The sequence below is a fragment of the Thamnophis elegans genome, chromosome 9 (assembly GCF_009769535.1).
Source record: "Thamnophis elegans isolate rThaEle1 chromosome 9, rThaEle1.pri, whole genome shotgun sequence".
In the NCBI taxonomy this organism is placed as follows: Eukaryota; Metazoa; Chordata; class Lepidosauria; order Squamata; family Colubridae; genus Thamnophis; species Thamnophis elegans.
Genome location: NC_045549.1, coordinates 25,384,459 through 25,396,826, shown reverse-complemented (window position 1 = coordinate 25,396,826; position 12,368 = coordinate 25,384,459). Strand labels below are relative to the sequence as shown.

General features: G+C 40.0%; 1 protein-coding gene across 2 annotated transcripts in view; it reads right to left on the bottom strand.

Annotated features, from left to right (window-relative positions):
- ENPEP (glutamyl aminopeptidase) overlaps window positions 1-10,658 on the bottom strand; it is a 62,213-nt gene extending 51,555 nt beyond the window's left edge. Inside the window, exons 1-2 of one of the 2 annotated variants that reach the window (XM_032224414.1) lie at window positions 10,351-10,658; window positions 1,265-1,406 (exon numbers count right to left, since the gene is read on the bottom strand). In XM_032224414.1, coding sequence (XP_032080305.1) covers window positions 1,265-1,276 — 12 coding nt within the window. In that variant the 5' untranslated portion in view covers window positions 1,277-1,406; window positions 10,351-10,658. The other variant, XM_032224413.1, reaches the window with a different exon arrangement.
- Between the last annotated feature and the right edge of the window lie 1,710 nt (window positions 10,659-12,368).

Genomic DNA, 12,368 nt, shown 5'->3' with positions numbered 1-12,368 from the left:
GGATCAGAACTGTCTCCACCAGTGGGACAATTCTTCAAAAACGGTACACAGAGGGGTCAAATTTGGCTGTGGGAAAAGCCAAGAAAAGAAATATCAAGTTTGAAAGTGGCCATTGGATCCAAAATAGCTAGAGCAGCAATTCTCAAGCTGGCCACCTTTAAGATGTATGGACTTCAACATCCAGAATTCCCCAAGTTTGAGAAACATTGGACTAGGGAATCCAGAGAAAAAAAATGTTTTGGATAAAATTTCTTCCAAAATGTCTCTGGGAAAGGCAAGCGGGCAATGGTTCAGAATGCTGCCAACTCTTCCCCTCTAAAATACCCAGGTCTCATGAAGCATAGTAAAAATGTATAATATACAGTCTACTTCTTATTGTTAAATGTATATACATAACAGAGATGGGTTGCTACTGGTTCATGTTGGTTTGGGTGAATAGGTAGTGGAAATTGCAACTGGGTTGCCGAACCGGTAGAGACGGCTAGCTGGCCACACCCCTGAATCAGTTCCCCAGTCACCGATGCTGTTGCCGGCATGTGTTTTAGTCCTTTTTTAGCATTCTCCACATGTGCAGAACAATTTATAGGCAATTGTGCATGCACGCACAGCGAACTGGGAGTGACCCCAGCAGCAACCCACCCCTGATACATAAATACAGAAATACAACAGAAGAAAAGCATAAATGCACTCACAGAGACACAGCACTTATGATTAGAACCACACACATACCCACACCCCCATGCAAACAGCAGGTATGCACCAGTGGTGGGTTCCGGATCCCATTCCAACCGGTAGGGTTGGAACGGGCCAGGCAGCGTCCACATTGTCAAGTGCAGCGTGCACGTGCGCAGAAGTGCCAAAGATTTAAAAGACTGGTAAGGAGCTCAGGCGAGCGGGTGGGCCCTCCAGAGCACTGTACCGGAATGGTATCCAGTGTTTCGGACAGGCTCCGGTACACCCGTACCGGGGCATACTGCCTGCAAACCACCACTGATATGCACATAGTCTGATTAGTTCCTTGGGAAAAGTGCATACATACACATATATGTGCCAGATTGGGCAAGGGTATGCTAACTCATTGATCCAAGTTGCAGTATATATTAACAGGCAGACAGGAGATGGATGGGTAGGTAGGTAGGTAGGTAGGTAGGTAGGTAGGTAGGTAGGTAGACAGGCAGGCAGGCAGGCAGGCAGGCAGGCAGGCAGGCAGACAGACAGACAGACAGACAGATAGATATAAACAAGAAACAGTCTATATACATACCTCCACTGGCATATTTGATAGGGCTTCATAGTCACGTTCATGAGTAATAGATATTGTATATGTTGCTTTTTTGTTAGGTTCATCAAAGCAAGGAAATGATTTTCGTGCATCAGTTGGCTCATGATCTGTTGCTGCTATGTATCTTTGGAAAAGAATGAAAATGATTGTATTAAATCATTACTCGTGGATATTTGGAATAATTTACTAGAAGAATGGGGACAATAGCAATAGCAATAGCAGTTAGACTTATATACCGCTTCATAGGGCTTTCAGCCCTCTCTAAGCAGTTTACAGAGTCAGCATATTGCCCCCAACAACAATCCGGGTCCTCATTTTACCCACCTCGGAAGGATGGAAGGCTGAGTCAACCCTGAGCCGGTGAGAATTGAACAACTGAACTGCAGAACTGTAGTCAGCTGAAGTAGCCTGCAGTGCTGCATTTAACCACTGCGCCACCTTGGCTCTAATGCTTACTTATTTCATCTGAATAAAAAATGGATATCAGATACCTATGTCCCATGTCCAAATTAGACAAAGAATTAATTCTATAAAAGTAATATTGCTAAACTTTCAACACGTATTGGTTCTAATAGTTGGAGAATGGATGGATGGTTGGAGAGACAGATTGATTGATCAATACATATAACAAACAAGATTGCAATCAAAAACCAGGTTGCTAAGGGCTTTCAAGTGCCTTCAATGTTTGTGTGTGTTTGTGTGTATTTAGAATAAGTTTTAGCAACTTGTCAAAACAGCCAGGAACTAGTATTTCATAATAATATCATTCATCAATTTGAGTATCCTGTCTAACTTTGTCTATTGCTCAAGAAATACAATCTAACAGCATTCTTGAATAACCTGGAATATTGGGCTGCAGAAGTTCACCCAGAAACCTACTGAAACAAGTCGGTATAATGATGTTTCTTATATTAATTTATGTGTAGATAATTTAAGTTACCAAGGTAAACTGCTACTAAAACTGTTTCCAAAATTAATATTAAACATTTTCACAAAGAGATGAATTATGGTTTATTAAAAGCATTGTGTATATTGTGCACAATTTCCAATTGTAGCAATTGATTGATGAGAACATGCAACCAGATTTGTCTCTTAAATTAATTCAAAGTGTTGGTTAATTTTTCAACCACATATTTAGAAATACTGTCAACTGTATAAAAGTAAGGAAGATCCTAACAAATACAGAAAAAATAATAAAGAAGAAGAAAAATAATAGACTATAATTTCTCTGAAGCTGTATAAGTTTTTATTAAGAAACAACTTGTCAGGGTCCCTGACTTGATCCTTCAGTTCTTTAAATTCTTTAAAGTTTAAAAACTGGACTTAAAACTTTGATTAGAACATGTAGCTAGGATTTTCATCATTTACTGATAAAATACAAAAATGTATATTGAAATTCAGGCACCATTTTGACCTCTAGCTCTATCACTATTGTCCCAACAATGATGACCTGTTAGAAAATGAATTAGAAACTACATTTGGAGTAAATAACCATAGCAGAGACAGCCCATAAAATGCTATGCCATTTCCAAGATCAGAATAATGCTGTAGATATTGGAAAGGTCTTGCTTTCCAAACCTATCTTTTTCTCATTCTTATTTTTTTAGTCAGCAATCATTCTCTTAAACTATTTTGAGAGGGATATAAAGCACTATGAAGTGGTATATAAGTCTAAGTGCTATTGCTATATGAAATTTTTCATCATCCACAGCCTCTTTCACTTCATCATTCCAAAAATCATTCTTTTTCAGGCTTCCTATTAGTACAATTCCACACACTTTTCAGGCTCTCTATAATGCCATTGTTTTCATTCTGTTTCAAATAACTTCTATGTCTTTGTTACTGATTCCTTCTGTCACAAGCCATCACATCAATCATACTTTTCAATTTATTCCTTGCCATGTGTACATATGAATTAAATCACACACAATACTGAAGACAAATAGACATTTTGAATATGGAAGAAATATATCAGGCTGTACATTCTTTTCAAGTCCCAAGTAACGTGTTTCCTCAAAAATAAGACAGGGTCTTATTTTCTTTTGACCCCCAAAATACCACTTGGCCATATTTTCAGGGAGGTCTTATTATTTTTGAGATGCAGGAGGTGGCGAGCGTTGCTGTGTTGCAATACTTTCAGGAAGAGCTTATTCTGGGGGGAGGGCTTATTTTAGTGCATGCACTCAAAAGCTTGATTGGGCTTATTATCCTGGAAGGTCTTATTTTCAGGGAAACAGCGTAGCTACATTTAAATAGGTAAGTAGTTTGTCTTAGTTGGTTTGGGGAAAACCTACAGTTCTAAACCATCCCGCCCAAATAATATTGTCCAGGCTTTCCTTACCCTACAACTCCTAGAATTCCCAGCAAGAAGATAATGAAAGCTGTAGCCTCAATAAATTTGATGGGTGCTAGGTTAGAGAAGGCTGATGTAGACAAAATTAGAATTATGTTCCAAAGTACCCATTAGTACATACCAAAATGTGGTGAAAGCACGTTTTTACATTACTTAACTGTCAAGTGTATGACAGCTTTGTTAGGGGAAAAGGATTCTTTACTGGTGCTGTTACTGAGTACATATCCCTTAATGGTTTTGAAAGGAAGACTAAGATCAACAAATGGATAAGGCTTGCCTTTCAACTCCTTTTCATCTATTTAGCAGATTACCATAAAACAGATGTTCCCTCTTTACAGTCTCTATGTAGTCCATTATTTGTCACATGCAGGAGGGACTTGGCCACACATACCCTGCGTGTGTATAATGAGAGCAATCTTGCTTTTTTTTTTTAGTTAACATTCTGCTTTACAGATTCTGTGTTCACAATCCTGCCTCACATCTTCATTTACTCTAAATTTCTTCTTGCAGTCGTAGAGTTCAGAGTTTCTTCTGATTTTCAAATCTCTGTCCATTGCACAAAATACAGACTGGGGTTTATGGTTCGTATAGAAGTTGAAAGAGTTCATGGATGGAATCAGATAGTGCTAACTAACTACCTTAGAAACATAATAATTAAGACTACAATTTAAGGCATTTGCTTCAGCATTTCAGAAATCAGAATACAATCCACAACAGGGTCTTTGTAGAGCTTGTGGCACCACATGACTTACACAATTTTCAGTCTGACCTATTCTTCTGAATACTTCATTAAATTTCATTTTATTAAGAAAACAAATTTCTAATTTCAAAGTCTCCACAAGCATTTCAGTACAAACATGGCCAAACAAAACAATACATATTGTGTATATCTGAATCAGTCTGTGGAAAATTATTTGTTCTAGGTTTTAGATACAAATAATGATTAATACTATGTCAGTACTAACATTGCTTCATCAATCCCCAGTTTCCTATTTACAATTCTGACTAAACATGGGAATGAAGGATGAAACTCACTCAGACTGTCACTCTTCCAGGCAATATATCCAAATAGCATTGGATGATGCGAGTTGTAGTCATACATCTGGAAACCATGAGATTGGGAAAGGCTGGACTAGGCACGGAAGAATTCCAAACCTTTGGTTTAATATGTATTGTACTTTTCCAAGGAACATTCACTGTGATGAAATGAATTTCCAATTGAACAATAGCTTGTAAGATTTTCAGAAACAATGCTCTCTATGCTGTAAACTTCTACCATAAATGCAGCCTGTTATGAAAGCCTGCAAGATAGAATTATGTTCACTGCAGGGAACTTGCAACCACAGCATCCTTAACATATGGCTGTTCAGCTTTTGCTTAATAGGTCCTCCCCAGAGTGCTCTCTTCCATCATCTAACAGCTCCTGCTTGAAATTTCCCTAATGTTGCAATTTCCACTCATCGATTCTAGCTGAGCCTTCTGGACAGGGGTGGGTTCCTGCCAGTTCTAACCTCTTCTATAGAAGAGGTTCCACAAATCTACCGTGCCATTTAGAACCGGTTCCAGCTCCCTCCCCCTGCCCGTCCACACCACGCTTGCCTCGCCTGCCGCTCACTGATTGGCTGGCTCACCAATCACCTGGCCCTAAGAGTCTTATCTAAATCTTAAAGTCTTAAAGCTGTCAAGTTTGAACATCCCTGGGGTTTTTTTTCTAAAGGGTTAGGGGCGCAAGGGTCTTGTAACTTGACAGCTTTAAGACTTGCGTGCTTCAGATGCCAGAGTTTCTGAGCCAACATTTTGGTTGCTAAGCAAGAGCGTTGTTAAGTGAGTTTCACCACATTTTACAAGTTGGCCATGCCCACCCGGTCACATGATTGACAAGCCACCCCACCCGGTCACATGGCTGGCAAGCCACTCCCACCCGGTCACATGGCCAGCAAGCCACTCCCACAAAGCAGGCCACACCTACAGAAGAGGTTCTAAAAAATTATGAAACACACCACTGCCTCTGGAGCAGCAAAAAGCAAGCCTATTTCGAAATCTGACTATTTATCAAAGCATTAATAACTTGAGCAGAGAAACAAGAGCTAAAAATATTCAGAGAATAATATTCTCTTAAGCTACATACCTAGTATATGGAATTTGCCAGCCAGGTAATAGTTGGGTTGAAAATGGGGTTTAAATGGATTGCCTGTGCCCTTATTATATCCAAAAGGCTGCTACTGTGGCATTGGAAAGATAAACTCAGGGCCCCATATATTCAATGGATGGAAGACCTGATTGTATTTGTCATCTATGAATGGAGTGCCTATAAGACTTTGTACGGACAAAGTCCATCCATATAATTAAACATGGGACTCGTTTTTACAAAATACAGTAGGTTAAAAACACTGTTCCCTCTAAGGTGTGCGGCTGCGCGGCCGTGCACGTGGCAAGAAAACCCCGCGCAGCAGTTTTTATCTGCCGCGCAGAGATTTCTTTAAAGCAAACTTGGGGAAGTCCTTTGCAGACGGCTACAACTGGCCACCTGCAAAGGACCTCCCCAGACTTGTTTTGAAGAGCACGGCTCTTCAAAAGGGGATTCCTTCCTGTGAGACCCCGTCCAGAAAATGCGGGGAGCGCCAGCGGAGCCCCGGGGCTGCTTCTGCTGCGACCGCTGGACTGTGGGTCTTGGAAGGGGGCGGGAAGAGCGGCGGGGCTGTCGGTGGCTGTCGGTGGCAGGCTGGTTCGCCTCCTCCTCCTCCAACAGCACTGCCAGATTTCCGCCCAACGCTGCGGGGGCGCCAGCGGGAGCTTTGGTGGCTTCACCTCAGCCGCAGCGCTGGGCAGCAAATGTGTTGGTGCTGTTGGAGGAGGAGGAGGAGGCGGCAGCAATAGCACCTGAGGACAGGACAAGAAGCAATGGAAACTTGTCAGAAGGAGACTCAAGCTGGAAATAAAGAGAAATCTGACAGTAAGAACAATTAAAATCAATGGAATCTTAATTCATTTGCTACAGGTTTTCAAAAGACTGGACGGCCATTTGTCTCAGATGATATAAAGACTCCTGCCTTGGACAAGGGGCTGGACTAGAAGACCTCCAGTATCCCTTCTGATTCTATGATTTTAAAAACCACAAGCTTTTTACAGCTCGCTTGCAACTTTACCAAATTTAATTCAGCCATTTCCTTTTGTTATTAAATGGGTATTGCTAGTTCAATGCACATGCGCTCCACTTTTAAGATGCTGAAAAAATCCCCATGACCTGCAACAAAATTCATTCTTCCACTCTTATCTTGCCCTAACTTCTGATAGGTTCCTGAAATATAGATCTATAAAATTTAGTGAAAATATTTCTTACAGACTCGTAAAACAGATTGGGACAAATGACATTAGTGCTCTGGGATAATAGCAGGTTTACTCTATTTGGATTTTCAGATAAAAGGTATCTTTTGTGCTAAGTTCTAACAATGTAGTTCTCTAATGTAACTATGAAACAGTCCAAATATATAATTCTCCTCAGGGAGGAATTCTGGGAGTTGAAGTCCACAAGTCCTAAAGCTGTCACGTTTGAAGACCCCTGGGGTTTTTTTCCCCTAAAGGGTTAGGGGTGCAAGGGTCTTGTAACAACAGCTTTAAGACTTGCGTGCTTCAAATGCCAGACTTTCTGAGCCAACATTTTGGTTGCTAAGCAGGAGCGTTGTTAAGTGATACTGATATTATATAACACTTTTAATTAAGCGGGTACCTTGAATAAACATAACTTTGAGTTTCAAATAATACTGATTTCGTTGTTGTCTTAGGTGACAACTGTGAAAAAAATTCAGGTGCTCAGGCATGAAAATATGCCGCTCAAACACTATACTTTTCTGCTCACACTGGAAAAAAATTAGAGGGAACATTGGTTAAAAACATGACAGTTAGATAAATGTATTAGAAATATATGAATACTTGAATGATATTTGTACTAGATAAGTACATGTAGTCCTCTATTTATAACAGTTCATTTAGTGACCATTCACAGTCACAACAGCACTGAAAAAGTGACTTATGACTATGACAAGATCTGTGGTGGCACAGGGGTTAGAATGCACTACTGCAGGCTACTTCTGCTGCCTGCCAGCTGCCTGCAATTTGGCAATTCAAATCTCACCAGGCTCAAGGTTGACTCAGCCTTCCATCCTTCCGAGGTTGGTAAAATGAGGACCAAAATTGTTGGGGGCAATATGCTGAGTCTGCAAACCGCTTAGAGAGGGCTGTAAAATACTGTGAAACAGTATGTAAGTTTAAGTGCTGTTTCTATTTTTCACACTTATAACCTTTGCAGCATCCCCATAGTCACAAGATCAAAATTCAGGTGCTTGTCAGCTGAATTTCAATCATATCAATGACCATTGCAGTGCCCCAGGGTCATGTTATCACCTTTTGTGACCTTCAGACAAGCAAAGTCAATGGGGAAGCTAGATTCATTTAACAACTGTATTACTAACTGCAGTGATTCACTTAAAAACTGTGTCAAGAAAGGTTGTAAAATGGGCAAAACTCATTTAACAACTCTCTCACTTAGCAACAGAAATTTTGGGCTCAATGATAGTGGTAAGTAGAGGACTACCTGTATAGAATCGTAACTGCTTGCTGTTATGATATATCATATTATGTTTTTTTTTCTTTTTCCTTTGTTGCATTTTTCTTACTTTTTAGAAAGCTATAGCTGTAGAAATTTACAGTGTAGAGAACATTGTTTCCAAAAATCTTACAAGCTATTGTTTTATGTATTTTTTTCTGTGACAATATATTTATTTCTATCATAAATGTTTTTGCATTTTGTTCCTTTTTTCCCCTTTTTGTTATTATTTTAAAACCAATATATATGATTTCCATATATGGACTGAGATGTTGAAATGTCTCTGATGGACACCCCTCACTACCAAACTCCCGTTTCAAAAACAACAAGACTTTGAAGTTGTGATTAAGAGGTTGAAAAGCATTATTAACCAGATTCCTATCTCACCTTCCACTGATACATTTCTACATACCTAACAGTAGTCAGTTCTTAATCTGGATGCTGCCAAACAATTATACATAAACATACCTTACAGGCAACAAATGGATGAAATTGTGCATTAAAAGTGGGGGGGCGGGGGAGAGAAGCAAGGCTTCCTGGATGTATTTTCTACTAAAACAAGGCCATCATTGTATAAATAATGAATTTCATTTATAATATCATAATAATTTAAATTAAACTATCAGGCATATGTTTCCGGTCTTGGAAAATCTGTCTAACAATATAAAAGTATGATTAAGAATAAGATAAAGAACATTATAGAAAAAAGATACATGCTTATTTTGTTGCCCTTGCATTCTGTAAATATGTGGTAAATTCATAAGCAAAACTAAACCATATTCCCACAATCACCATCTCTCTCCTCGTTGTACTTATCATTATCCCATTATTGGGTTCCTTAATATTCGTTATATACACACACAAGAAAGATCACAGTTTTGTGGTGAGGAAAGAGAAAGTGTAAGGTGGAGAGAGAAAGAGAAGAGCCTTGTGTGAAAAATAATAGTGCAAAAATGTTAAAAGAGAGATTTACTTGGTCTTTCCATTCTCCTCATAGCTTGTTCTATAAAATCCAACCAGGGAACCATTCAAATAGCCTTTGAACTTCATACTCAGGACATAGTTGCTAGGACGTAAGTCTTCTTCGGCCTCTATCACCACATATTCATACGGTTCATATCCAAAACAACGCTTTATCGCAATGACCTGGCCCGAGGATGTCCTGAGCTCAGGTATTTCCGTGATCTTTGTTTCTCTCAGGTGAAGCCACAAATGCCTTGTTGTCTGTTCTTTCAAGCTGATGGAGATATTTACCATTCCGGTGTACACCTCAGCTTCCATCTCAGGAGTCAAGTCCAAATCGTAATGAACTGGCTGAACATAGTTTGGCAGCCTAAAATTAATCCAGGGTCCATTTTCATCATTTTTGGCACTGCAAAAGACACTGGGATCTGAAGGAGGTGTGACTTGTGGAGTAGTGGATGGGTGGTTTTGTTGGGTGGGTGGTTTTGTTGACACTTGCCCATTGTCTTCTGGAGGATAGCAGACCTCAGGTTTTAATCCTAAACCTAATCCGAGTCCCAAAATTAAGGCCACAGCAGATACCACTCCACAAATAATGGCCACGTGCTTGCCTCTCATACAATACATTTTGGATGACTTGTCTTCAATATCCATTCCTTGCATCTCCCACTGTGCTTACCAAACTTAAAACTTAAAACAGACACATTAAGCAACAGTGCGGTGGCTTGCTCACTCTCTTCTCTCTCTTTGGCTGAAGGGCTGGATTTAATAGGCAGTCTCTTCCTCTTTCCTTCTCATCTGCTTTTCTTGCCTCTCTCCTCGGTTCCCTTTTAGACAGTTAACCCCCCCCCAAAAAAGTTTGATTTTTTCCAAAGGAAAATGACTGGAAAGCAGAAGTCGGTTCAGGAGAGAAGAAAGAGGGAATGCATACAGAAGAACTTTGTAGCTGCTCCCGATTTGCCTTATAAGCAGCACAACCCCACCCCCAGCTCCTCCTGCTCTGGTCAGAGTTAAATATAAAACAGTGCTGTGTTAATCAGCAGTTGGAGATGATCAAATGCCAAAGCTCCGTCAGCAACTTTCTAAAAGACAGCGCACTGCTTGAAGGTGTCGCTGATCAAAAATCTCAGCTTTTGTAACTACCTTTACCTTTCTCATCCAGTTTCTTTTATGAGCAGGATTCTCCTTGGACTTCCACCTCACGTATTTCGGGGTGGGGGGGAGTCCACTTTCTTGATTTTGAAAAAAAAAAAAGTCCTTTCCACTTCTTAAAAAGTTTCTGTCTGGGTTTTCCAAGTGGATGAGCTTTGCTTTCAGTTTTCCTACACTCTGTTATTCCATGTGGTTATAGAAAGAACATTAAAGCTGCAAATGCAGCTTCTTTTCTTTTCTTCTTCTTTCTCTTTCACCGTCTGTTTCAGACAGTAAATGTCGGCTCTCTCTCTCTCTCTTTTTTCCCCTACACACAGGAAGCCAAATGTAATCCCCAAGAATCCACTCTAATTTGCATACGGAGCAACCAGTGGACATACACGTCTGATTTAGCTATTTGTGGTTCACACTGTTTGTTCAAAGAGATAATTTGGGTACTTAGAGCAAAGATGATTTCTGTGGGCTAGTCTGCACGTTACAAACATCAGAGCAAAGGCATGAAAAATAAATTTGACATGCAAATGATTCTTATCCCAGGCATGAATAGTTTTTGCAATCTTTGAAAACTACGCATTTCCAAGAACCTATTCTTGCATTCCAACGAATGTGCCAAGAATAACCTCGGGATTAGAGGGGCAGGGCAGCTGGGTTGCACATTAAGGTTCATCTTTTTTATATTGAGAGGCAGAGTCTGAACCAGAAGGTTTTGCAGGAATATGGACTTGGAAATTTGTTACTAAATGAGATCACTTTGAAATGTATACCACTGCTCGTAAATAGTAATTTTGCAGAAAGATGTCATGTTTAATAGGACAGGTAGTCCTCTACTTACAACAATTGAGCCCAAATTTTTTTATTGCTAAATGAGAAATTTGTTAAGTGAGTTTTGCCCCATTTGAGAATTTTTCTTGCCACGTTTGTTAATGGAATCACTGCAGTTGTTAAATTAATAACACGGTTGTTAAGTGAATCTGATTTTCCCATTGACTTTGCTTGTCAGAAGGTCGCAAAAGGGGATCACATGACCTCGGGACACTGGAACTGTCATAAAGAGTCAGTTGTCAAGCATCCGAATATAAATCATGTGTCCATGGAGATGCTGCAACGGACATAAGTGTGAAAAATGTTCATAAGTCACTTTTTTCAGTGCCGTTGTAGCTTTGAATGGTTGCTAAATGAACTGTTGTAAGTTGAAGACTGCCTGTACTATGTAGAGGTCAGCTGTTGTTCTCTTATGGGTTCATTGAAAGGCCCAGCTTGACAAATGGTGCATACACTTTCACAGTGTGTGAAGGAAGTAGAGTGCCAGGGTAGCCTAGTGGTAAAGACACTCAGAAGGTTGAGAGTCCAATCCTAGGTATTGCCAGTTTTTTCTCTCCTAGAGCGCAAAAATAAAGTACCTGCTGTGAATTCCACATGGCATCAGGAAGGGCATTTGGCCAGTAAATGCTCGGCTCCATCCACATGCCTTGACTTTAATCTGAATAGGGACTACAGGGTGGTAAAAAGGGAAGTAGTGTATAAATGAATGAGTAATGGATTGACGGCAAGTCCTTTGAGTTGTGGCAGGAGGAGGAAGATTAGATCCCGAAAAAAAAAATAGAAATAGAGAGGCTTAAAGAATAAAGGGCACTGAGTGAAGGTGTGTAATCAAATGGTAGAAAGAAGGGTTCAAGGACCGTTTAATAAATAGAGTTAATGGTGTTGGCGTGAGAAGTTTCAGCTCTTTTATTATATCATATATTTCATTATATCATATATTTAGTCAAGGCTATGGTTTTCCCAGGTGCAATGTATGGCTGTGACCGTTGGACCATAAGAAAGGTTGAGTGCCAAAGAATTGAGGCTTTTGAACTATGGTGCTGGAGAAGACTCTTGGACTGCAAGGCAATCAAGCTGGTCAGTCCTAGAGGAGATCAAGCCTGACTGCTCTTTAGAAGGCCAGATCCTGAAGATGAAACTCAAATACTTTGGCCACCTAATGAAAAGGAAGGACTCACTTGAGAAGAGCCTGA